The 27,211-nt window shown below is 38.0% G+C and overlaps 2 protein-coding genes across 3 annotated transcripts; both read left to right on the plus strand.

Moving 5' to 3' along the window:
• Positions 1 to 1,798: 1,798 nt before the first annotated feature.
• LOC143850218 (protein FAR1-RELATED SEQUENCE 5-like) lies at positions 1,799 to 2,904 on the plus strand. Its single transcript, XM_077359482.1, has 2 exons — positions 1,799 to 2,665; positions 2,842 to 2,904. The coding sequence occupies exons 1-2, from the start codon at positions 1,799 to 1,801 to the stop codon at positions 2,902 to 2,904; spliced, it is 930 nt and encodes a 309-aa protein (XP_077215597.1).
• Positions 2,905 to 9,779: 6,875 nt separating this feature from the next.
• Positions 9,780 to 25,247, plus strand: LOC143850785 (protein SYM1-like). 2 transcript variants are annotated; one of them, XR_013236051.1, is made up of 5 exons: positions 9,780 to 10,216; positions 18,292 to 18,520; positions 24,311 to 24,435; positions 24,537 to 24,761; positions 25,044 to 25,247. XR_013236051.1 is itself a non-coding variant. In XM_077360041.1 (4 exons), exons 1-4 carry the CDS (start codon positions 9,884 to 9,886, stop codon positions 24,633 to 24,635), a joined length of 786 nt encoding a protein of 261 aa, XP_077216156.1. In that variant the 5' UTR covers positions 9,780 to 9,883; the 3' UTR covers positions 24,636 to 24,925. The 2 variants fall into 2 exon arrangements, 1 of the variants encoding a protein (XP_077216156.1); XM_077360041.1 differs by lacking the exon at positions 25,044 to 25,247 and having other exon boundaries at positions 24,537 to 24,925.
• The last annotated feature ends 1,964 nt before the right edge of the window (positions 25,248 to 27,211 follow it).

The raw sequence follows: 27,211 nt of genomic DNA on the forward strand, positions 1-27,211 counted from the left end.
CAATAGCTGTGGCTGTGCTCAACGGACAGATGTTCAAGGCCGAACCATTGTCCACTAGTACGGCAGGTACCTTCTTCTGATTAAAGAGCACAGTAACAAGGAGAGGCTTGGAGTGATTCTTTCCTTTAGGGGTCAGATCTTGATATGAAAATGAGAGGGCTATAGAGGCTCTGACTGCTGCAATCAGATTCGTAAGCTGCTCGGGTGTAGTGTCCTTCGACACTTGGGAGGTTTGCAAACTTTTAAGGAGAACCTCTCGATGTTTAAGAGATACCATCAGTAATCCCCAAAGTGAGATATATGATTGAGTCTTGCTGAGCTGCCTGATGATGTTCAGATCTTCCTGGTCAACCTCTGTGCTAACAACTTTTCGATTGATAGTGTCGATCTGATCGTCTGATCGGAGTTCTGGGGGTTTGTAATTTGTACCACCCCTGGTGAGATGTCCTACCTCTAAAGTTCCAGGATCACTGATTCTGCAATCTTCTAATGAAAGGACGAAAGGAGTTTCGTCTATTCCAACCTCTTCTAGGTCAAGAATATAAGGTTCTTCGTCGAAATTTGCATAAATAGCAAGAGGATAGTCTCCTTCTTCCCCGGCTTCTCGTATGTAATTGTTGTTATCAGTCCCTCATGGGAAGGGTTCGATAGCACAAATTAAGTAAGAGAAGTCGATTAACGGAGGTTCAACGAAGATAGCATTTGAAGTGGATGAAGATGGGTTGTGATTTGGAAGAGGGCTTGTGTTGATATTTGGCCTAGACGGGAGAATGAACTGTTTCTTTTCAAGAAGGTCTTGGATGGCATGTTTCAAAGCGAGACATCTATCCGTTTGGTGTCCCCTCCCTTGGTGGTATTCACAATACTCTCTATTGTTCCAACTCTTTGGCAGAGGGTTAGGAGGTGGACGAGGTGCGAGTAAAATAACTTCTTTGCTTGGAGAAGTAATTTCATGATGGTGGAAAAGATTGGCTGGTAAGGGAGTGAATTCCTTGGGTGATTTATTTACAATGGCAGGTCCAGGAGGTGCATTGCTTTGTTGCCAAATGACAGGAGTTTCAGAGGTTTCTCGAACTGACTTAGTTTCATTAACTTCTTTGGATACGGGAGGCTTGTTGGATTGAGCATTCTTAGAATCGGATGAGCCTTTATTGAGCCACCCATGGGTTAAAGAATCCTCAATTTTGTTGCTGGTATCAGTGAAATATTTGAGGCTAGTGAAGCTTTGAATGGCCATAGGACGTTGGAATGACAATGTCAAGTTCTGTTGCATCATGTCAATCTGCTCTTCCTCAGTGGGGCGTTTGAGCATCTGAGCTGTCTTCTGACGCCAACGTTTTACAAAATCAGAGAAGGCTTCCATGGGCTCTTGTCTGGTGGTCTGAAGATCTAGACGAGAAGTTTCAGTACCATCCTCATAAGAGAACTGCTTGATGAATTCATTCATTATACGTTCCCAACCCATAGTCGGCAGTTCAGGCAAACTCAGAAGCCATTTCTGTGCCACACCTTTCAGAGACATCTGAAAGACCAGGGCCAGCTGATCTGGAGACATACCTTGTGATCGTAGCATACTTTCAAACACTGCCAGGTGATTATGAGGACAATCGGTTCCATTCTATTTACTGATGTCAAGCCATTTGAAGCTAGTCGGGAGCTGTACATTTGGAAACAAAGAAATGTAACGAAAAGAGAGTCCTGATGACCCCTGAATCTTGATAACTTTGAGGTCTCGACTAACCTTGGGCAGCGAGAGCACTGGGTTCCGGCATATTGGCAAAACACATTCACTGCAGGAATGACTTCGGGTCAACGTAGCGAAAGCATGAATGCATTCTTTGATGGATATGTGAATAGCAAAACTGGCTTGCATGAGTTCTTAGATGCATGTGATAGGGTACTGGTTCAACGTCGTAAAACGAAAGCTGAAGAAGATTTCAAGTCGAAATATTCAAAAGCAAGTATGAAAACGAATAGCCCATTGGAAGAAGAGGCGGGGATATTTTATACGAGGAATATGTATAACATATTTCAAGATGAGTTGAGGGATAGTACTGGTTGTTGGTACGACCACTTGACCAAGGATGGGGCCATGGAAGAATATTTGGTAGGTCCCAGAAATGATGAGAAGAGTAGATGGTGTAAGGTATTTTATGATGATTCCAATGGAATGACTGTCAAATGCAAGTGTGCTAAGTTTGAAAGGGAAGGAATCTTATGCAAACATATCCTTTGTATTATGGATACGAAACAATTGAAAAAGGCCCCCGACCATTACATGTTGAGGAGATGGTCTATTAAGGCAATGTATCAAGTAGGGGGTACAATATCTACAAGGCCACAAGTGGGTAGTAGCGTGAATCCGTTTCAGAGGTGGTGCCTAATCTCAAGATGGCAACGGCTGGTTGATGGACCCGGAAGAGATGAGAAAGTTTTCAACAAGATGACTGAATTTTGTGATCTTTTTTTCACTGAAGAAGAACAAAAGCAAAAAGAAAATCAAGTTACATTGGAGGCTAATGAGTTACCAATCGTTGGTAGCGAAGTATATTCAAACATTGGTGTGAGTCAAATACCTGAAATCACAATTCGAGACCCACCAGTTGCGAAGACCAAGGGTCGTCCAAAGAATCCAACACGCTTGAAATCTGGCTTAGAGACATCTGTATCCCAATCAAAGCAACGGACGTGCAAATCATGTGGCGGAAAAGGACATTATAAGTCGACATGTAAAAATTAAAGCCAGGTTTGTTTTGTTGCCTACTTACTCATTTGTATGTGTGCATGGAGTGATATTTGTTAATGTTTATATATTGATTCTATTCTGTTGAATGCTAATAGAATCCTAAAAGAAAGCGCCAACAGGAAGGTGTAGAGGAAGAGGCACAGGAGGAGTACATATAAAGTATGACCTATCTCATGTAACATATTGTGCTTACATGTAACCTGATGGAGAAATGTTTCATGTAGCATTGAGTTAAACTTTGTCTTTTGTTTTTTGCATGTTAATTTCCGTGACTGTAATATCTTCGTAAATGGGCATTTACATGTGATGAGATGTGCAATTGTAGTTTAGTATCTTCGTAAATCAAATTTCATGTTCTGTTCGTAAATGGGTATTATTGTTAATGGAACTACAATGACGAGCCTATGCTTCTCTCTTAGTGCCGAACTACACTGAATAATTGAAGTGCAGTCAAACTTTTCAGTGCAGCCAAATAATCCTCAGACTGAGAGAGCTGGGCGTTGACTAATACGGGCCAGGATCAAAACTGATTTGTGCAAGATCATTCAAATGGGAAGCAAAATTTGGGAAGAGAAATTTTACAGAAGAAATTGGAAGTAAATAAAATATAGTAAATAGAAGAATTTTACTTGTGCTCCGAACAGAATAACCATGTTGAAGAAGCTTCATCAAAAGACAGTACTTGAAAAGGGTAGACCTAGAGCAAATGCAAGTTTCCAACCAAAGTAAGCCTGCCATTTTATTACCAAGTTCCCCATAAGGAACTAAGGCCATGTTTGGCAGTCATGAAAAAATATTCCGTGGAATATTGGTAGGGCGAGATGGGGTGAGAGTGAGAGACTTGAGATGGTGGGAGTGATGGGCGAGATGGGCTCGCTCCCCAAAAATTATTTCCATAGGTTGATCCTAACCGTCCAATCTATAGAGGGTTAGGATCAACCCTCTAACATTCAGATCGGAGGGTTAGGATCAACTTACGGAAATGATTTTTGGGGCACAACCTACATAGGTTGTGGCCCATCTAATGGACGATTTGGATCATCCTATGGTGCAGGCCATACCATACTTTTAATAAAGTGAGAGTGCCCTCATCAAAATACAGTAGTGCTGATAATTTTTCAAAATAAGTCTCTCCCTCTGCCTTCTTCCAAACTCCTCTTTCCGGGGAATAATTTTTCATGGTTGCCTAAATCATTGATGCAGCAAAATGCTAGGTAATGTAGGATCAACTTAGTTCAAAAGAAAAGGGAAAAAAATAGATATCAAGAAAGCTCGAAACCTCTATAATAGAGTGGACTGTTTGGTTGCCATATATTGGGAATATATTTTCCTTTCCTTCTACAACAATGTTATAGGCCATCCAAAAACAGAAAATTTAGATAAGATGCATTACATAGGAAATATAACATCATAAAACATGTTTAGAGGCTAATAAATTTGAAAATTTGTAACCACATAACCTACAAATTTATTAGGGGTGCAACTTGGGTCGGGTTCAACCCGAACCCGAATTTGGGTTGGGTTGGGTTGGGTTTTTTTTTAAATCGGGTTGGGTTGGGTTGGAAAAAATCAACCCGAATTGGAAATCGGGTTGGGTCGGATTGGGGTGTCGGGCAACCCGACCCGATTTCCAATTCTAATATGTATAAAAAATTTACTTCTATGTTTGTTTTGTCATTATATAACTCAAATCTAGAAAGAAATAAAAAACTTGGTGAAAGTTGTCCTAATTAACCCTCTTGTTGGGGAGCATCTAATGACTAGGATGAGATGGAAATACAAAAATAAAATCGAGAAATCAAACAAATGGTGAAATCGGGTTGGGTCGGGTTGAGAAAATTAGAAATCGGGTTGGGTTGGAAAAATGGGTTCTTCGGGTTGGGTCGGGTTGGCCTCAACCCGACCCAACCTGACCCAAGTTGCACCCCTAAAATTTATGGGTGCAAATATCAACTTGGCTACAACAATAACAACAATACGAGAGAGGAGGAGAATGCCAAGTCTCATAAAAGAAGTACATTCCAAAAAAAGTTGGAAAAAAAACCTACAAAGTCCAATACTACGCATCATCGAAATTTCATGGTTTAACATGAATAAGGTACAAGAAAAACATAATCCCTCTTACTCCAAAGACTTTAAGCAAGCTGTTTTCATTCTTGAGGAAGGCGATCTCATTCTTTAGGAAGGCGATCTCATTCTTCATGAAGGCAATCTCATTCTCAAGTGCTTTGATGCGTTCTTCGTTTATCCCCTTCTCGCCACGATCTGCACATCCGTTGTGGGACCTGACCTCCCTGCATGTCTCAGCCTCGTCATCCCAACGAAAATATTTGCAATTGCGGGCCTATATGTTATTTAAACATTAAATTCCCACAAGTTTTCCAACAACTTTTTCAAAAAATAAAACAGATAACAAGTTTGCAAATTGCAAGTTTACTCACAGCACATGTCCAAAATTTGCGCCTTGGTTATTGTTTACGTTGGTCCGAGTGATTCTTCGAACTACTGGCTGTTTACAATTCCATAAGTTCGAGTCCAATCCATCGCATGAGTTACCACTTGTGTTGCCTGAGGATGCCATAACGTTTAAATACCTAAGTCAATCCAAACAGGGCATTAACTTATGTGAAGAAAAATTCAAAGAGGGCATTACAACCAAACCATAATAAGAAGAATAAAACCAATTTTCTTCTTACACTTTTAAGAACAGATACTTAGCAACTTAAGAGTATGCAGATATCACTTATAGAGAAAAAAATGTATAATACAAAGAACATATTACTCTCTCTTAGAATGTGAAGTACGTCAGCCATCATCATTTTAAAAACATATTAAAACCCCATTCATATAAACAGGACAAGGGAAAGAGAGCAATTGCATCCCAAACATTGGACCCATCATCATTTTAAAAACATATTGAAATTGTAAACAAGAGCCAAGCACAAGGATATTAAGAACACAAACAGATGCAATTCAACTGCGCAGCCATGTGGAAAAGTAAATGTTGTTTGGAAGTATATTTTCATACATTTGTGCCCTCCAACTGGATCTAAAACGAATTTTATATGGATCCAATGGAAACTGTTGAGACCCAATTGCTATACTCAAATCCTGTCGATTAACTTTTGGATCCAGATCAATCGGATTGTCTGAATCCATTGACACCTTTAATATTGGGAAATGATAAATGCGCCCCTTTTCATCCCTTGGGACACCCAGCTGCATTGTACATGGCAATCAGGTCACTTCATTCCTTCAAATGTGAAGTACATCAGCACCTTTGCAGTCATAGATACACTCTAGCTGGGTGTCCCAAGTGATGAAAAGGGGCGCAACGATCATCATTTTTAAAAACATATTGAAATTGTAAACAAGAGCCAAGCAGAAGGATATTAAGAACACAAACAGATGCAATTCACTATCCCAAACATTGCCTCCAAATCTACTCAAATAAAAAGAAAATCCAAATATACTAACTAACAGAAGCCTTGAAAAAAAGGCACTTGTTAAAACGAATAACATTCAAATGAGTTGTTTAAGATGGTAAACAGTAACTCGATGTCTCAATTTTTTTTTTTAACACAATTTATCTTCATGATTCTGTGATTGCTAAAACAAAACCATAAAGGGGTTTGTTTTTTTTTTTTTAAAGTTTTTTCGAGCTAAAACTTGAAGCAAGCTATATAAGCCAAAGCCAACTCAAAACTCAACTAAAGGATAAAATCTTAGCATGCTCAATGGTTAAGATAGTTACCTTTGTGAATTTTGGGCCTTATAAAAGATGGGTTTATAGTATGAGTTGAGTGAGAGTCTGAGAAATTAAAGCCAGAAGAAACCCAAAAAAAAAGATAAAGAAGAAAATTTAAAGCCAGAAGACCCAATTGATTATAGCCGGAAGAAACCCAAAAAAAAAATATCAGAAACAAAGAAAAGTGAAGAAAAAAGAAGAAGATAAAGAAGAAAATGAAGAAAACTCATCCATTAAGAAAAAAAACCATCATTTCTATGTTGAAACCCTAGTGAATAAGAAAAAAAAGGGGTTGAAGGAAAAAAGAAAAAGAAAATGGTACTAGCCTGGAAGCTCCGTCGTGAGGTGAGTTTGCTGCCGTAGAGGGAGGAGGCACCGTCGTCGAAAGGAGAGATGAGAGGGGGAGAAGCAGCGGTGAGAGGGGCAGCTGAAAGTTGCGCAAACCCTAGCCTTTAGGAAGAAACCCAACTTTCGTTGGAGGCATAGAGACGAAATTATTTTTCATTTGTTTTTCATTTCTTTATCCAGCCTTTAAATGTTGGGCCCACTTGCCATGAGGAATCGAATGTCTCACTTAAAAGGCTTAAGGGCATGAAGTCTTGGTGCGCTTAAGCGTACCAACGGTTTTCTCATATATATATATATATATATATATATATATATATATATATATATATATATGAGGAATAAGATTATGCGGTCGACCGCACCAAGCTTAGGTGCTGTCGAGGGCCCCAAACTCATGTGGGCCCACTTTGTTAGGATGATCCAAAGCATTCATTTGAAAGGCCCTTACATAGATGGGGTATGTACAAAAAATCAGCTCTATAGGATCATCCTAACCCATCCATTTGTGTAGGTCAAAATGGACAGACATCATTTGCCACAAATCTGCCCATTTTTGCCCTCCACTTTTGGAGGGGTTAGGATGATCCAATGGACCTGATTTTTTGTACACACCCTATCTATGATGGGGCTTTGCAAATGAATGGTTTTGATCAACACGAAAAATGTGGGACCCATGTGTTTGGGCCCTCGACCGCACACTCATTTTCCTCTCTCTCTCTCTCTCTCTATATATATATATATATATTCCTCTCTCTCTCTCTATATATATATATATATATATTAGAGGAAAATGATTGTGAGCTTGAAGCTCATATAGCTTATATGAGCTTGAGGGCCCAAACACACATGGGCCCACATTGTTAGGATGATCCAAAGCATTCATTTGAAAGGCCCTTATACATAGATAGGGTGTGTACAAAAAATCAGCTCCATATGGTCATCCTAGCCCATCCAAAAGTGGAGGGCAAAATGGATAGACACCGTTTGCCACAAATCTGCCCATTTTTGCCCTCCGCTTTTGGAGGGGTTAGGATGATCCAATGGAGCTGATTTTTGGTACGCACCCTATCTATGATGGGGCCTTGCAAATGAATGGTTTGGATCACCACAAAAAATGTGGGACCTATGTGTTTGGGCCCTCAAGCTCATATAACCTATATAAGCTTCAAGCTCACAATCATTTTCCTCATATATATATATATAGAGAGAACATTTCCTACACACTTGTGTAGGTAAGTTACCTACACACTAGCTTAAAATACAGTGGGGCCCACATTGTTTGGGTGATCCAAACAATTCATTTGAATGGTCCTCACATAGATAGGGTGTCCACAAAAAATCAGATCCATAGGATCATCCCAACCCTACGATTTGTGGCGGTAAAATGGACCTGTATAAACTTTCACAAATTAGTCCATTTTTTGCCTCCATAGTTTAAATGGTTAGGATGATCCTATGGATCTGATTTTTTGTGGACACCCTATCTATGTGAGGATCATTCAAATGAATGGTTTGGATCACCCAAACAATGTGGGCCCCCACTGTATTTTAAGCTAGTGTGTAGGTAACTTACCTACACAAGTGTGTAGGAAATGTTCTCTCATATATATATATATATATATATATATATATATATATATATATATATATATATGAGAATAGAGTTCCTAAGGTGTCACCTCATATAGCTTATATGAGGTGGCGCTCACAAAACATAAGGGGCCTATATTTTTGGGGTGATCCAAACCACTCATTTGAAAGGCCCTTAGATGGATATGGTGCCTACAAAAAATCAGGTCCATAGGATCATCCTAACCCTTCCATTTATGGAGGTTAAAAATGGGCAAATTTATGGAGGTTTATACCCATCCATTTCAACCTCCACAAATGGAAGGTTTAGGATGATCCTATGAAGTTCATTTTTTGGGCACACTCTATCTATGTGAGGGCCTATCAAATGAATGCTTTGGATCATCCAAACAAAGTAGGCCCCTTATGTTTTTAAGCGCCACCTCATATAAGCTATATGGGGTGACACCTTAGGAACTCTATTCTCTCTCTCTCTCTCTCTATATATATATATATATATATATATAAAGAGTAGGTGCTCCCTGGAGTAGATAACTTATCTACTCCCAAACTTAAAATAGTAGTCAGGGCCACATTGTTTGAGTGATCTAAAGCATTCATTTGATGGGCTGTCACATAGATAGGGTGCATCCAAAAAATCAGCTTGATAGGATCATCATAACCCTATGAACTGTGGAGGCAGGGTTAGGATGATCTTATCGAGCTGATTATTTGGGCACACCCTTTATATGTGAGGGCCCATCAAATGAATGCTTTGGATCACCCAAACAACGTGGCCCCAACTGTTATTTTAAGCTAGGGAGTAGATAAGTTAATATATATATAATGAGCCTTAACGAGCCAAGCTGAGCCTGGCCTAGCTCGGGCTTGGCTCAGTTCGGCTCGTTAAGGATTCGAGCCGAGCTTCTAAGCCCGAGCGAGCTTCCGAGCGCGAGCCAAAATTGACACCCTTATCCTTGAGGAATGCTAAATTGTAGGGTGCCCTTCAAAATGAGAGCTGCAACGATGCCCCCAACTCTATTTGTCATTCTTTTAATTTTGCATTTTTCAGTTCCATGAAAAATAGTCAACCGATGTAGACCCAATGAAGAATGCATGCCGAACCGGGGAAGATCAACTAAGCACTTATCATTTCTTTAATTTTGTCATTTTTAGGGCCCTAATAAAATTTATTGGGTTGGGTGATGTGGATTCTCCCACTTTGTAAGAAAAGAGCTCTCTCTACAATTCCAAAAATTAAAAAAAAAACAGTGATGTGGATTCAATGGGGGCATCTTTGCTGCTAGGTCTTTGCAAGGGCTCTTCACTTTAGCCTTCCACTTGTTCTTTAAAATTCAAACACGCTAGAAATAGAAACGACACGCTAAAACTCTTTCATCCGTCCCTTACCTATTGTCTTCTCTCCCCCTTTTCTTATTTAAGCAAGAAAGAAGAAAGAGGAGAGAAGAAGAATGAGAGGCTCCTTTGTCAGAACTGGGGGCCGACATTGCTTACAGAGCCTGTTCGAGAGCCGTACGATCCTCGATCCTTCTCCTTTCTTTTCCTCTTCTTCTTATTCTAGAGCTCTCACAAAGCCACATTGGAGAACCTACGTTCGATCTCCTCTTCTCTTCAAGAATCATGGCCAATCGAACATCTCTTCTTCTTCATTTTCCTCTTCTCTTTCTCTCTCTTTCAACAAAGGATTCGTGAATTGGTATATAGGCATGGTCGAATCCCGCCCCGTCCTCGTAAAGAGCGTCACTGCTGGCCTTATTTTCATGGCCGCTGATCTCTCCTCTCAGGCAATATCTACGTTTTTTCTTCACTTTTTGTCTTGTTTTTTGAATCCCACCTTATATTTTTTTAGGTTAATTACTTATATGTTAATTTTCATTATATAGTACTAGAATTTTGCATCAATGCCTGTTTCATATGACATGTTTGAAGAACCATTTTACTGTCTATGGGGAGAATTGAGATTCGGGCCGATATAGATTTGGATTTTTCTTTGAATTGTTCCTTACAAAGTAGTCTTGTTTGTCTGGACGCTAATTAATTTCACAAATTGTTACCTAATTGCCCTTATTGGTTTTGATTGTTGAACAAAAATTAATCTGTGTAAATTTCTTTGGAAGACATCTCTGGGATTGCCAAAACAGCCGTGCATTGATTTCCACCAATATTTGTACTTCATTTACAGCATTTTGAACGCGGAAAAGCTGCCTGTGTGGATAGAAATGCTAATTAGGGCTTTTGATATGGAAAAAAACCCTATTTTCGGTGATTTAGGTTCATTTTTTTGGAAGCATAAGCATCTATACAGAAGAATACTTACTAATACAAGAGGACAAATTATTAGAAGGAAAGATGAGCATAAGTACATTGTGTATGATTGACTAACAAATGCCCAATCTCAACCATCACTTACATTTTGCTCGGATTTGTACCCTGCAAGATCAATAAACCCTCTTTTTTATTGGTAAAACAACAATAAACTTTATCTTCACCATTTTATTTGGAGCAAGGAACCGGGAAACACCATTAGGAATGGGGAATCACATTTACCCGTAATGCGTTTCCAAAACGGTGAAGTTTCGGAAATGAGATGATTCCCCAAAAAAGGGGAAGCACATACCTGAAGCATGGGAATCATGTTTCCAAAATTGGGGTATCGCGTTTCCAAAATTGAGGAATCGAGTTTCCACAAATGGGGAATCACGTTTTTAATTTCTGTGGGTTCCGAAATTGGGGAATCGGGCTTCCAAAATTGGGGTATTGCGCTTCCAAAATTGGGGAATCGAGTTTCCACAAATGGGGGATTGCGTTTTTATTTTCTGTGTGGGTACAGGGAACTGGGTATTTGCATGTAAAGTCATGGTGGGTAGAGAGAACTGGGTATTTACATGTAAAGTCATTTAAGTAAATGTCTTTACTATTTTAATGTCCATTTACTATTTCAAGTAAATGTCTTTACTATTTTGATGTCCATTTAATATTTAAGTAAATGTCTTTACTATTTTAATATCTTTACTATTTTAAGTAAATGTCTTTACCATTGTAATGTCCATTTACTTAAGATTTACATGTAAATAGGGGAATCCCCCCATTTGGATTTATTAAAAATAGATTTAAGTCCAAATTCTACAAGGATAAAAAGTCAACTTTCCACTTCTAGTACAAAATCCGACCCTTTTCGGTCATTTTGGGACGGATCAAAATCTTAACTTACAAACGATGGTTTGCCAATTTTAAAAATTCATAAAATCTATCATGTCCTAACATTATTAAATCCCCAAAGTCTGGTAAAAAAAATCTCATAATTTGGTCTCTAAATTTTTTTCATCTAGTCAGACACTGATCAACACAGGATTTAGGTTGACAGTGATTTTTCTTTAAACAAATGTTGGATCTTTACAACCTTAAATATTTGGTTCATTTTTTTTTATGAATGATTTAAACAGTTTTATGTGTTAAACATTTGGTTCATGTAATTGTTTCTTATAATTTTTTTAGTAATTTTTTATTTTTTTGATTTTTAAAAATTATTTAACTATTAAAAATTATTCTCTTACCCTTCAGGCCTTTACGCTTCCCGCTTTCCACCTTCCCGGGAGCCTTCGCTTCCCACACTTGCGACCTTGATTTGTAGAGACCCTAAACCCTTGGGTATAAGAGCAGAATTGGAGAGACCCTAAACCCTTAGAGATTGAAGGAGGCTGAACTAAACTCTTCTGTCATTAATCCGTACGTCAACTTTTGGAGGCCGGGTGAGGACAAATTGTCCTGCAAATATAAGATATAGTGTGGAGGTTTCAGAGTAGATATAGTTCCACATTTATGCCTAGATTTATAAGAAATTTTACTGTAGATGGATAATATTTTGGTTTTGGAACAAACCTAGATCCAATTTCAGATTGAGATGTATATTTGATCTAGTTGTTGACCCGGGTTATTCTCCTTTTTTTTGTACAAACTCTCCATCTCCCTATTTCTTGTTCTATTTGTTCTTATTATTTTATTCCATGTGAGGGCCTTCACTGGCATACTGATGTTATATGCACCCTTCCCATTATATTTCTCTCCCAAATGGTATCTTCCCAAAACCTACTACTGGCACTGATAGCCATCAAGCTTGATGGTTCAAACTTTTTTCTGCTTTGTGGCCATAGAGGAGGGACAAGATCTGTCACATACTTAAAGAGAGAAGAGACCATCATGTCAACTCTCAAGATACCGATTCAAGATCTCCCTTTCTTCCAGAGGGTGTTTAGAGAAAGATGGTGTATTCTTTGGAAAAGACAAGTTGACTCTGGTTCAAATTTATGTTTTGATGGGTTACTTTTTTGAATGGCGATCTAATTGGTCACTTGGATGAGTCCATCCTAGCAACTTTGAGTTGTACTTGTTTTGAAAGATATACTCCTCTGTTCTGAGGTTTTTCTTTTTACTATAACAAATACTTCATTGATGAGAGACAATAGTGCATGAACAGATTGGTAGGGTCATGTACATCAAACACCCTAAATTACACATGCTATAACCAATATTAGGGGTTCAACTTGGGTCGGGTCGGTTGAGCTTTTTCTAAAAAATGAATAGTAATCAACCTGAAGCTGACCCGATTTTAAGGTAAAAGCTCAACCTGGATTCCAAAAAATCGACCCAAGTTGCTCCCATAACCATTATACACCTACGTAGTGGCAACATGGAACCCTTGTATACCACGGTTCAAAAGTTCACAATATTGCTATTCGGTCAACTTATCAGTTGAAGGTCGAAATGATTTGTATCAAGTACTCTTATCAGATGTATCCTTTGTATCAGTTTTACACTCATAAACTGAGATACAGATTCTCATGGACTCGTGTGATTTGGTCATCATCTTCGCTGTTAGATTTAATTTTTTTTAATGGCACTTTATTTTGATAAATAAAAAAATAAAAAAATTATTGATGACTTTAGGTAACATGACTTCCGTACATCCTTAATCAATTTCATCTTTGAACTATCATGGGTAATGGATCTTCCCTTCTCATCACCTATGCTGATTTTGTCCCCGTGCCCTCATCTTTTGGTCCTTTCAGGGTCCTTGATGGGTATACAGTACCTAGTGCTAATATATATATATATATATATATATATATATATATATATATATATATATCAGTTGCAACTTAGTTTTGTTATTACTTTATCTTTACACCAACCTGTTTTCTTGTGAATGATTCCCCAATGGGGAACTTTCTTCCTAGAGGCGTACCTCATGGCAGTCTATATTTTTTGACGGACTCCTCCGATATGCCGCCTTCATACTCTATTTCCATCATCTGTCTCTTCTCCATCGTTGCAAGTGTGACATCTTCGTCTGGCCCACATTAGCGCCATTGTTTTCATTTCTTTGTGTCTAAGTTTTTTATTTCTTCAACTAGTAAGTCTATTGAGTTGTCACTGTGTCACAATTTTCAACTTGGGAAACATCGTGTAGGACGGGTTGTGGGATTAGATTCAGGTAGTGAATTAGCTGGAATCCAATTCGAGAATTTCATGAAAAACAACTTTGAAATCTTTTGGATTTAGAAAAAAAGTAATTTTTATAAACTATTCCAAAAGAACAGTAAAAATCCAATTATTGGATATCTTTTAAATTTTAATATGGAATAGAAAATCTTTTTTGGGTGACAATATCATAATATGTGGACAAGGGATCACAAAAATCCAAATCTGAGTAGTTTTTCTAAATTTGCAGGATTTTTACAGAGATGTGACAGTTAGATAAATGGCAATGATTAATCGGATCAAACTGTTAACATTAAATCAACGATCCATTTGATTGAAAGTACAAGAATTTTAAACAACAAGAAGAAATAAATAGATCAGTGAGTATAGAGATTGTATGTTTGAAATAGAAGAGATATAGTAATTTGAAGAAGACAATTAAAACTTACAAAAAGAAAGTGTAGGTGGTAGGGCATCACACCACTAACCAACCAAAGGCATCACACCAATCAGTAGATCATAAGCTCCACACCCATGTCTAAGAGCAATGGAAGTTGCATTTACACACGAGCAAAGTATCTTTTTTATTCATCCATTGTTAAAAAATGTATAAGGCTTTTTTCTTTTAAAAGATGAGAGGTTCTAGTAGTTACATAACTACCCGTGTCTCTCTTTAAAAGAAAGATGGTTTAAGGGGACATAACTACTTGGCTAACTAATTGGGACTCTCTCTTTTAAAGAGAGAATGAGGGGAATGGGTGGTTTTGGTTAGGTTAGCTACTTGGGACTCTCTTCTTCAAAAGAGAAAATGATGAATAACAAAAGGCGGTTTTTGTAGGATATAAACTTGGGTAACTGCTATTCAAAAAAAAGAAAAAAAAGAAAAAAAAAAACTGCTTTGGTAACTACTTGGGATTCTCTTTAAAAAAGAGAATGACATGGCAAATGGTAGTTTTGTAGGAGATAACTACTGAAGTAACTACTTAGGACTTTCTCTTAGAGAGAATGACACATGGAAAATGAATATGAGAGATAGGTATATCTACCTACTTGGGTCCTTTAATGAGAGTTGGACACATATCACTCTTACCACTTTACGACACATGATTACTACATGAAAATGCTTTAATGAGAGTTGGACACATATCACTCTTACCACTTTACAACACATAATTACAAAATTACATGGAAATGATAAAATTAAAAGACACAAGATGAGATAAAAATTAAAAAAATGCCAATTTGAATTGACGGTTCTTCTCTTATCTACCTTCTTGTTGTGGACGGTCCCCTATCACATTGTTAACTGCCTTTTTCTTCTAATAGTAGTATTAAGATATTATTTCTGTTTCAACATATTCTTTGTGATGTTTGAAGCTTTGTCGTAGTTCCTACTTGTTGTGGTTCTCTGCTTTATATCTTATTTGTTGATATAGAAGCCCTTACCAGCAAGAAATCTATGGAAGAGGTCTGTGTTCCTCTTCATGAGCTCCCCCACTTCAAAAAAGCTCAGGCGGAAGAGAAGAAAGCCTTGGAAGAGGGGTCGGATTTAGAAGAGGATTGAGAGGATGAAGTCAGTAAGGGGCTGTCTCGAGAGACTTGTCAGTTTAGAGATTCTATGGATGCAAATCTCAGCGGGAAGATTAAAGGTTGTCTTGAAAGGGCTGAACATGCCTCGGTGGGAGAAAATGTGGAGTTATTAAACAAGGAGAAGCAGGCATTCTCGGTGGAATTTGATGAGATGTCAAAAATGGGTAAGACGCTGGGCATTGGTTTTGAGGAGAATGTAGAGAAGATGAAGGTGATGCTTCTTGACATAGAGAAGCGAGACGCGGTCGAAAAGGGGAAGACTCCAGGTAGGGGTAGCAGGGAGCTCAAGGCTCTGAAGAAATGAGGGGTTTTTCTTATGGCATAAATAGTTTTTTGGTGGGCTTTTGTCGGTTGTCGTGGTGGAAATTGTTTTTGAAAGGTTTGGAAGGGTTTGTTGGAAGAAGAAAGGTGGGAACTTGCTCCGGTTATTGAACTCTTTACCCTAATTAAGGGATTTGGATGGTAATGAGATTATCTGAGTGTGCTTGAGGGACTTTGGTCCTTCGCTGCTCGAGGGATTATCCTCTGATAATCTCTAACATGCTAGGGTGAATGGGTATTTGATTCGTTTTATGAATGATTAGGTGTGGATAAAGCATGTCTTTGATTAAGTTTTAGCTGTTTTGTTGATATGTAATGTCTTTTTGCAGACAAAGTAGGTCTCTAAAATATCTTATCTTGGCATGAGAATCAGTTCTATGCCTCTCATACTCTGTACACAAGGGGGCTCCTGGTCCCTTCTGCTTGTAATGATCTCAGTATGTGAATATGTTGTCAATTTTTTTTAAAAAAAGAAGAAAATCTTATTTGTTGATGACTTTTCATGATTTATGTGGATTTACTTTTTTTCTAAAATATAATTCAGATGCCTTTTTTTTGCTATACAACTCTTGTTAATGAGAGCTGTGCTGCATGTATCTCCTACCTCGAAGTGTTGGAGGTTGTGAGTACACCTCTTAGCCTTTTTGAGACTCCTGCCCCTCCATTGTCATCCATCAACAATTCTCCTACCCACGTACTCCATCTCGGAATGGAGTTGTCGATCCAAAACACTGCCATATTATCGTGGTTGGCTTATCCATGTTGTTTCTCCCAAGCATTTGTGGACAAATGTATTTCACACAATAATCCATGACCTTAACATGCTCCCATCGATTATTCTTGGTCGTGCTCCTCCCACTCAGGCACTCACTGTGCGGATGCTAATTTCTTTTCTCATAGATCGTAGGGATGTATCTATTATGTGCATTCCTTCATCCATTCATAAGAAACTCTCTTCGAAGGCAGTTCCTTACTTGTATGTTTGTGGGATATAGTGATACCATAAGTTTTATCAGTGTTACTATTGTCTCGATTTTTTTTAATCTCACGCCATGTCTTTTTAAATGAGTTACACTTCCATGACCCACTGAGCATGGAAAGTTAGATTAAGTGGGAGATGTCTAGGTATGTGGATCCTACAATACTACTCAGAGATGCAAACACCACAAATTCTACTCCGACCTCTACGACAACTTCTCTAGGTACAAATACTACTGATCACATTATATAGCCATATGAGAAGTAGTATGTTTGCAATGAGCATAAAAAATCGTTACCAATTCAAGTTCTCAAGCTATCAGATGAACCATTGACACTTAGCGAGGCAACTTCTAGTGACAGATGGATAGAGACCATAGACTAAGAGATGGATGTTCACTGTTGTCGTGATACATGGAAAGTACTAGCTAGATTTGTAGGTAGGAATGTGATAGGATGCAAGTGGGTTCTATGGTACTGTTAACAGGTATAAAGAAAGGTTGGTGGCTAAGGAATGAAATTTGAGATAGGGGCTTGACTATGATGAGATGTTCAATCTAGTAGTCAAGATCAAGGTAATGACATTTATCCTTGCTCTAGCCAATATCTTGGTTGGGCCCTTAGTCAAATGGATGTTAAACTCACATTTCTTTATGTATCTCTGAAGGAGGAACTAAACATCGAGCTACTGGACGGTTTGTAATTACCGTCAAGAACCATTTCGTTTTTTATGCTTAAGAAGACACTTTATAATCTGAAAACAAGGAACTGCTGTTGCTTTTTGGAACCATTTGATGGATAACCCAAAGCTAGTAGAAGAAGTAAAATCCCTGCCCAGAGAAGCGCTACTTCCTATAATAGTAGACATTATGAAAAGGGAATCTTTTAGAACAACAATAACGCAAAAAGGACTAACTGAAAAGTTGGCATTCCCAAATCTGGCTTAATTTACAAATATGTGTTATGACTTATGAGCACATTTGGGGAATTCACATGCGAATTCCGAAAGTACTTTTATAAAGTCTCAATCGAAGAAGATTTCTGGAATAAGCAATTCCTAGCAAAATTACTAGCCCCATGGGACACCCTAAGCTAAAAGGATAGAGTCAGAATTCTCCTAAAATATGTGATAGCGCTTAGTGTGTTCTTTTCCAGTTTCAAATGGTTGCTCTAATATACCCAGCTTCTTTCTCACAAAGTGAATCTGTTGCATCTGATTTTTTTTTTCTTATTGCAAGTTTTGTTGAACTATCCACCTCAATCTTCCTGTCTTTCCTCCCTGTCTTTCAGACTTCTAGAATGCTATTTCCTATTTAATGATATCAATTATCCATTTTAAAATGCATTCAATTGTTAGATTTTTTTTTGTACAATTGTTGAATTTTTTAAAGAATTGCTGAAGCTTTTTATTCATTCAACTAAATTCTTTGAGAATGCAAGCTTTGTTTTACATCATCGCTGGCTCATTTTTGTTTGTAAAATTTTCCATCAGATGATTACACTTACATCCTCAGATTCCATGGACCTGATAAGGACATTGCGCATGGCTGGATATGGAATGCTAATATTGGGACCGTCATTACATATGTGGTTTAATTTCATATCAAAAGCTCTACCAAAACGTGATGTACTCAATATTTTGAAGAAACTATTTTTAGGGCAAACTACATATGGACCTATCATGACAGCTATTTTCTTCTCTATGAATGCAGGTCTACAAGGTACAAAACTGTAATTCTTTTTCTACGAACAATACCTTTTAATAAAAATGCGTATGATAGGTAGTTGCATTGTACTGTTATGATTAATATACGTTCAAGTTCATAATAGAAAATTAAACCAAAGTGTAGGCACTTGACTTCTGGCAATGCAAGATAGACATTATTTAATTACCAAATATTTAAATCTTGGTAACTTCAAACTCCGTTTTGTATAACCAAGAAATTTAACGAAGGCTGCTCTTTACAACATAGTATGATATCTCATTGTTTTTTTGAATGGCACCGGGAATTTTATTAAGAGAGAACAGGAGAAAGCCCGAGACTGAGATGCTCAAAATACAGAAAAATGAAAAAGTGAAAATGCTACATCATAAAGGAAAGCTAGAACTCCTCCAAAGGGAGAGAGGGACCCAACGGGAAGAGAAATCTCAAGGAGGGAGGAAATCGAACTTCTCGTGCCCCACCTTGAACACCCTGGCCCGGGCTAGCCGATCGGCTATTTCATTAGCCGACCTTCTGACATGCTAAAAAGCGATGGTTGAGTCCCCACTCGAGCCTGGATCTCGTCAAAGAGAGGAGCAAATCTCCACAGATAGGGTGAGATTCTCTAAGACATCGAATCACATTCAACGAGTAACCTTAACTGCCTGGTCCATGGAGTCCCTATCTAGAAGCTTTATACCCTGATGTGCATGCAATTCTGTCTCACTGGAAGGGTGAGATTCTCATCCTTGAGCACACCTATTCCAGCTGGACCCGGGTTTCCCACTCTAGACCCATCAATGTTGAGCTTTAATAGGCCAGGACATGAACTTGAATTATGGGATGATTTTCACCCATGTAATGGTAAGTGCGATGGCTTATAAGAATAAGAATGAGGAGCTCTTGACAAATCCTTTAAATACTCGAATATTTCTCTCTTTCCGGATGACCCAAATTGTTTCTAGCATCAACACGTTCCAAATGATCTTAACTTTCTTTTTCTAGGGAACAAACGTGGCCAACCTTCTAAATGATCCACGAGCTTCTCTAGGAATACCCATTGCATACCAAACCTTCTCAAAATTTTACTCCATACCTCCCTTGCCATTTTGTAGTGAATAAACATATGATCAACTGATTCCCCTGCCTCAACACAGAGCGCACTGTGGTCAATGATCAACATATGCAGAAAGTCCACCGTTTGAATTCTACCAACGAGGCCAAGCACATACCCTGGGTGGCGCTTGTTATCTCATTGTTGATAGATTATAGTTCCTTGAACAAAGAGATTTCCTTGTTGCAGATTCTTGATCATCGTGAATGCAAATCCTTGAGATGGTTCCAGATTGCCCTCTCAGTTAATGAACATTATTAACCCAATAGAAATTAACTACTTTTAGAGATTGCAACTTATAATCAAGACTATGAAGACGTAAGAGAGTAACATGACATCTCTTCGTAGATATATCGCAGTTTGTTGTAAATATTCTACAAGGAGAGAATGACAAACCACTATGGATGTGCCACTTCACCCAGTTCGAAATGCAGTTTACGCTTCTCCCAGCTTGACAACACATAAAGTTTGATGCAAGCAAAGTTCATGAACAAGTGCTAGATTAACTCATTTAAATATTCTACAAGTCTTTACCAATTAATTCCAAAGGGTGTCACTAAGGCTAGATTAACTCATGTCAATTGCTGATTCACTGCATGGATGGAAATCGGGGAACAATGATGAATGTTAATGAAGAGTTGAATGATGGAAGATGCACCCACATCAACCCATTTCATTGACGTGGGGCTCTGGCATATGAAGTTTTGGGTTGAAATCTTGATGATCGAGATGAAGATGAAAATTATGATAATGATTGATTTGATTGAGCACAACAAGATCAAGGCACAAGAATAAATGTAAGAATATCCAAATTCAATGATAAATGTCGTGTAGAGGTTTCTTTTCATAATGATCGTAGAAAAGATGATCCTCTTACCAAAGATCAAAGTGGAGAGTGCTTGTTGATTCAAGACACACTTATACCCTCAAAGACGACGAAGAAGCATGTCAGTAATCTAACATCTTCTGAACAAGGTTTACCTTGAAAGATAAATTATGTAACCTTATTATTTATGAAGCATCCGACGAAAACACTAGAAGAAGAAAAGCAACACAAACCATACAAACTTCAATGATTCATGAAGGGAGGTGAGGTACTTGTTACTACTCATTGCTTAGATTCTTTTTGAATTGGACCCAAGCACAAAGAGGAACTATGGTTTTTTATATAGTCTCGAGATATGCATGTCAGATATTGCTTGAGATGGTGGGAATATGATCTGGATTAACTTGTGAGGAAAAGAAAAGCACATTCTTTTGTGAACGATGAGAAAAAATAACACATGCTAGGGTTGAGCCTCTAGCTCAATTGGTAAAGACTTTGTTCTTCAACCCTGAGGCCGGAGGTTCAATCCCAGCTAGCGTACCAAAATAAAATAAAATAAAATAATAACACTTGCCTATGAACGGGGATTTTAATCCCAATCTCTGTAAAGAGGAAGTTTTTAGTCTTAATTAGCAAATGATCATAGAAGACCAAAATGAATCAGGAATTGAGTATGTGGTAGATTGTAAGGATGATATTCATTAGCACTGCTTCCTAAGCCTTAAGTGTTGTTATTCAATAAATGTAGTTTCATGCATTTCATGAATTTTGATTTTTGAGAGCCGAGGAGTTTGAGCTGATCGCAAAAATTTGTAATCCGATTAATAAAAACTTGAGCTTCTTCTCAAGAATGATGGGAGGTATTTCATATGGTTGGAAAAGGTGAGCATGAGAATTGATCTTTTGATTATTAGATGGCATAGCAAAACTTAAGAAAAGTTCTAGATTGATAACTTCCTAGTTATTCTTGATCAATGCCACCTTGAGAGATTTGCAACATCATTACTTCAAATTTTGTGAAGATGATTGATTATCATGAATATGTAAGAACTGGTCCACCATCGAGGTCAATGGTTTTCAAAAGAACTTGTGATAGTTGGACTACCATAAGTTGTTGACATTTGAAGTTGCAAGCTCGAGGGGAATTGCTGCAAACGAAGTTCTTGAAGAAGCCCATAATTCATCAAAGATGATTCAAGAGAGGAAGATGGGCCATCAAGATAAAAAGTAGGCCCAATGCATTCGAAACTTCATGTATTCTTTGCAAAGAGGTGGAGGAATTTCTATTTCATCTAATGATTCATTGTCTGTTTTCTTTTCGCATTTGGGGCAGCCATAATATCACTATTCAACATAGCTTGGGTATTTCCAAAGTCAATCTAATCCATCATTTTTGGATGGGTCCCAGGCCCTTTTGGAAATATGGGCAAAAATCTATGGCGTTGTATCCTATGCTATAATTTGGCGCATTTTGAATGAGTGAAACCTTCATATTTTCCAAGAGAGGAGTAAATCCATTAGATAGATTACCTATTATTTTTTTTTGAAATGGGATAGATTACCTATTATCATGGGATATATCTAATTTCTCCTTGAAATCATTGCCATCAAACATAGCTCTTGGCAATTGGAGGAGTTTTTAGAAACCTGGTGAGGTGCTCAAGTGATATTTCAGCCTTAGCGGGGAAGTGAGATAGAGGTCAGAGTTCTACCAATGGGAGTGGACAATATTATGGAGTCTCTATTCGGTGGAAGGTGATTTGATTAACGTTAATTTTTGGGCGACATGAAAATCAACTGGTTAGTGGCGTCTTCACGTCTTGCACTAATCATCTTGCAGATTATTGATCGTTGTCTTGAGATCTAAGTTATCAATTTCGTTGAAACGGGAAAACATTTCGTTTCGGTACTAAAAACAGAACAGAAACACCATCTGTTCCGTTTCGGCCAGAATTTCGTTCCTTTTTGTCCCGTTTCGGCCCATTTCGTTCCATTTAGTCCGTTTCGTCCCTGTTTCGGCTGAAATACTCATTTTTAAATTACAATTTTACCCTTAACGACACTTTTTTGGTTTTACCCTTATTTTTAGAATTTTGACCATTTTATAGCCATTTGAAGGTTATTTTCCGTCTTTTTCCCTCCTCAAACATGAAAAGCCCTATATAAACTCACCTAAATCCTATCTAAGTCCATCTAAACCCTATTAATTTTCTTTCTTTTATTGATGTTTCGCAAAAAATTTAATATTTGAGTAATAAACTGTGTTTTTTTGTTTAATTTGGTTCAAATAATAGTTTCCTATATTTTTCTAGCAATTTTCTATTTTTTTAGATTTTTTTTTTAAATTTTTAACGAATAATTTTTTTCCGGCTATAGTGTCTTTTCAGAAACGAAACACCGAAATTTTCTGTTCCACTGACCAAAACGAAACCGCAAATGAAACGGAATAGATAACTATGCTTGCGATAAACCCGCAGCTAGTGCATTGGCTAATAATAATATCGGCAAATGAAGAAGCGTATCGCTTGAATAGAGAAGACGTTGATAGACGGTTTAGTCATTTAGTTGTAGCCTTTTCTTTTCTTTGGGCACCTTGTCCGCCTGTTGTATCTGTTCTTTGATTCAATTAGAGTTACTGCTCTCAAAACAATCTGAACTAACTTGAAGCATTGTATATATCGCTTCCCTATCACAAACTGAGTTTTTTTTATCGAAACAACTTGATGGCTAAAATTGAGCATGTTATCTTGAATGTGTATCTGTGGGCAATGTTAGGAGTCTTTGTTACTATGTTTAGGGTTGTGCCATTGTTGTGGAACAGGATATTTGAATGAATTGTGTATGAATGAAGTTTGGAATGGGCAAGATTGAGTAGGATTTCTAAAACTCTCAACGTAGGGTCAGATCACATTGTAGAAATTAATTAAAGAGAGATAAATGGTTGAACAGTTAGATCTAAGGCCCCGTAGTTATTGCAATAATGTCCCTTTGTAGAAAAATTGTTGTATGAACCATTTGCTTGGTTTTTTGTGTTCCTGTCTTACAGAACGGCATGGGCAATAGAGTCTGCCTATGATGAATTGGGGATAGAAGGTGATCAAGCTCGATCAATAATCGTGCCAAGCTTGGAGTGATGATCAGAAGCTAGTGCGATCTAGGAGAGCTATGAAATTGAGGAGAAGGTAATATGTAGAGAAGGTGGTAGATATTTGACTTGAAAAGGTGTTCAAGGTTAGAGATTGAGCCTTTCCCATGTGATGTTGTCCTCAAGCATCTAGCAGTGTGCTCGGGTTCCGAGTTTATTGCCTATTCAAAGATGCCACTGTGGTGACTCCAAGAAGAGATCCTTCGTGTGCATTTTGAGGAAGGTGGAGGTTCCTCAACCCTTAGGTGCAATGTTGGAAGTAGTTTCTATACGTTTGTGCGTTCCATTTCCAATTTCTTCGTTTTTTTTAAGTGGGAGGCCTGGAATGCATTTTTAGAATTGAGATATGATTCCACTTTCCGTCGGTGTAGTTGAAGTTAAATAAAAATTTAGGGCGATGATTGTTTCACCCCCCTGTAGGATAATGCGCCCCCCTTTTAACATGATTTGACGTCAAAAAGCCTTAAAGTCTGCCCACCATTCATGTTAGAAGGGGGGTGCATTAGTGTGTGTGTGTGGGGGGGGGGGGGGGGGGGGGGGGGCGGTTGGGGTTTGAAAAAAAACGTCTCCCAAAATCTATTGTATTTATTGCGCCAATTCCCGGGAGTTCTATAGGATATACAGATGCATGCGTAGTTTTTGGCATCACACTTTTTTCCCAGATATATATGGTCTTATATTTGTTAATGAAGTAATAATGCTTGAGCATGGATGTCAACACAGGTGAAAATGGTTCTGAGATTGTCACCAGGTTGAAACGAGACATGATTCCTACAATGATCAGTGGGCTTATGTACTGGCCCATTTGTGATTTCATCACATTCAAATTCATCCCTGTTCATCTACAGGTAACTTCCAAAGTTTCTGTTTTTAACTGCTCCGATAATCTAACTGCTCTGATAATCTGTGAAGGGTTGATGTTTTTTTTTCTTGGTGTTACATCCTGCAGCCATTGATATGCAATTCATTTTCATTCTTTTGGACTATTTACCTTACATACATGGCAAGCTTGAAGAATACAAGCATGGATGAGAACCCAACTGATTGATGCCGCTAATTCCCATCCTTTTGCAATATTCCAATGTGCCGGAATTGCTCTGAGCCTGCTGCTGATGTTGTTTGCTACCTTGGTTGCCCAGGTAGCCATGTCTCAGCTGTGGAAAATATACTAAAGGTGATCGAAGTTAAATTGCTGTTTACTTTCCATTTCTTGCATTTTTTTGCAAAGAAATATCTCTGATAGGATGATAGGCTAGCAGCAGCTTAGGTACAAATTTATTGTAATGAAAAACTTTCAACATTTTATAGTCTTTACCATATGAAAAGATCTTTAGATTTTACATGTAGCCACATTAATTAATCACTTTCACTTTGTTTCCTGCTTAGTTGTGATGCTTTAAGCCTAGGCTTGAAATGTTAATATTTCTAACTGGTGCAATGACAAGATTTTTTGCAGGCCAAAGATATCCAATGCCAGGAAGATACAATAGTAGCTTTCTGGACTTTGATACCTCGGTTGGATACCAATATATTGATACTATTAACAGAAACATTTGGAACTGTATTGAATGTAGTGTGGTTGCTTCTGGAGTTCTTTTGTGCTTTTTCTGTACAGAAAATGAAAAATATTGACAAATCTGGAGAATCCGCCCGTTTCTTCGTATTCCAAATTCCCAGCATCTTTTTGTTCGAATTCACAAAGCAAAGCGGGATCGCTACAATTGATCCTATTCTGCCAATTTCATGCTCCGAAATTTGGAGAATTAGAGGCATTGAAGAATGCATTCTGGATTACCAAAACAATCTTACTGTGCTGGCCGAAAGCAAGTGAACTTTAGGACTGAAAAGCCAGCAGTTCAAATCCTTCTCTCCCTTGAAACCTTTGCATTTGGACCCTGAACTAGATCTTTGATTAGGTTTATTAGGAAGGCGGTCCCCATGAGAGTCTTAAGATGAATAGCATAAATTTGAGCAATAATTTGAGATTTGGACGATGTTGATCCCTGTTTGAACTGCAGAAAAAGTATTTTTTGGAAAAAAATTTCTTAGAATTTTTTTGTACCCACAAATTAAAGGGGAAGTACCTTGAAACAATCTTGATTAAAATTTGAACCTTGAATGCGAACCTTGAATGCGTAGGGCATGCAATGAGAAGAGCTTATGCTGTTTTCGTTGCTTCTGCTGTAGACTGCAGATTACATTCAGTTAAAAAGACTGGTAGAGATAAGGGATTCGTAGTAAGAAGAAGAAACTATCCTATTCTATGGTCTTGCCCCATGGGAAAAGATGTGGAGAAGACAATTTGAAGCTCAAAAAAAGCTGGGTCAGTTTGGTTGCAGTTACCTTGTAGAGAGTAATGGTGAATTGAAACTTAAGTAGTCAACATGGAGGAGACAAGCCAAGTAGATTCCTCATGGTTACCTCGTAGAGTAGTGCTAAGTAGTGTTTGGTTGTCAGGTGAAGTATTTTCCTTGGTGCGGAGTGACATTGTTACATAGTTCCTTCTAGTTACTTCGTAGAGTAGTGCTAGTATTTGGTTGTCAACTGAAGTAGTTCCTGGTGTAGTGTCATTAACAAAATAAGCGATGTCATTACCAATATATAGAGTGGATAGTGGAGAGAGGGAAAGAGAGAAAAAGCATATATAACAAGGGAAGTGATAAATCTGCCCGTTTTTTATTGGGACAGCCACCTCGGGTGTTACTACGACTGCATATGGATTTAGTTACTTCACGTGGGAAGGATTCAACGGGCCAGATTGCCACATACACTGGATTTGGCTGTACCATGTAAAAAATAAAGGTGAGAATTTATCATTTCCCATAGCAAGAGAACTAGCAAAAAGAGTGACTATTCATTTCTCCCCTTTAGTCTCTTTTTTTTGCAGGTTCCCTTTTAGTCTCTACTCTACATCACTGTGCAGAGTTGCTTCTCTATCCCTTTCGCTCACCCTACAGATTGCAATTGCAATGGAACAAAGCCGTTTATCTTTACTTTTCCATTCTTGAGAAAAATCACAAGTAGAAAACATACCCTACAAGGGTAACCTCCCATTCCAAAGTATTTTATTTTGAAAAAAAAAATGAGTTAAACAAATATTATTTTTGAGATGATATTTTCACCCCCTTTGCAGTATGCATTCGCCCCACTTATTACTGAGATGATATTTTCACCCCCTTTGCAGTATGCATTCGCCCCACTTATTACGTGACCAGTGGGCAACTTTTAACACTTTTTGACGTCAAATCACCTTAAAAGGGGAGTGAATGGGTACTGCAGGTGGGTTGAAAATATCATCACCCTTGGCTAACACCAACTTTAACAGCTTAAGCTTTTGGAGTGAATGGTTGTTTCATATGTTATAGAGCTATTGCTTTATCGTGGGTTCAAAACCTAGCAACTCCTTGATATTAAAAATTCCAGACCAACCTAATAAAAGAGGGCCAAATGTGAGGGGGAGTGTTGAAGTATAAATGAATAAATAACACCAACTCTAACCGTGTAAGCTTTTAGAGTGATTGGTTGTTTCACAGTGTGAGAAAGGAGTGGTGAAAGGCCGTGATGGGCGAACGGTCTTGTTGGGAGTTTTATAAGAACAAGTGAACATCCCCTTCCTCGTCATAT

Source organism: Tasmannia lanceolata, unplaced genomic scaffold (genome assembly GCF_043159265.1).
Source record: "Tasmannia lanceolata isolate RefF3 unplaced genomic scaffold, GAP_Taslan_0.1 ptg000018l, whole genome shotgun sequence".
NCBI lineage: Eukaryota > Viridiplantae > Streptophyta > Magnoliopsida > Canellales > Winteraceae > Tasmannia > Tasmannia lanceolata.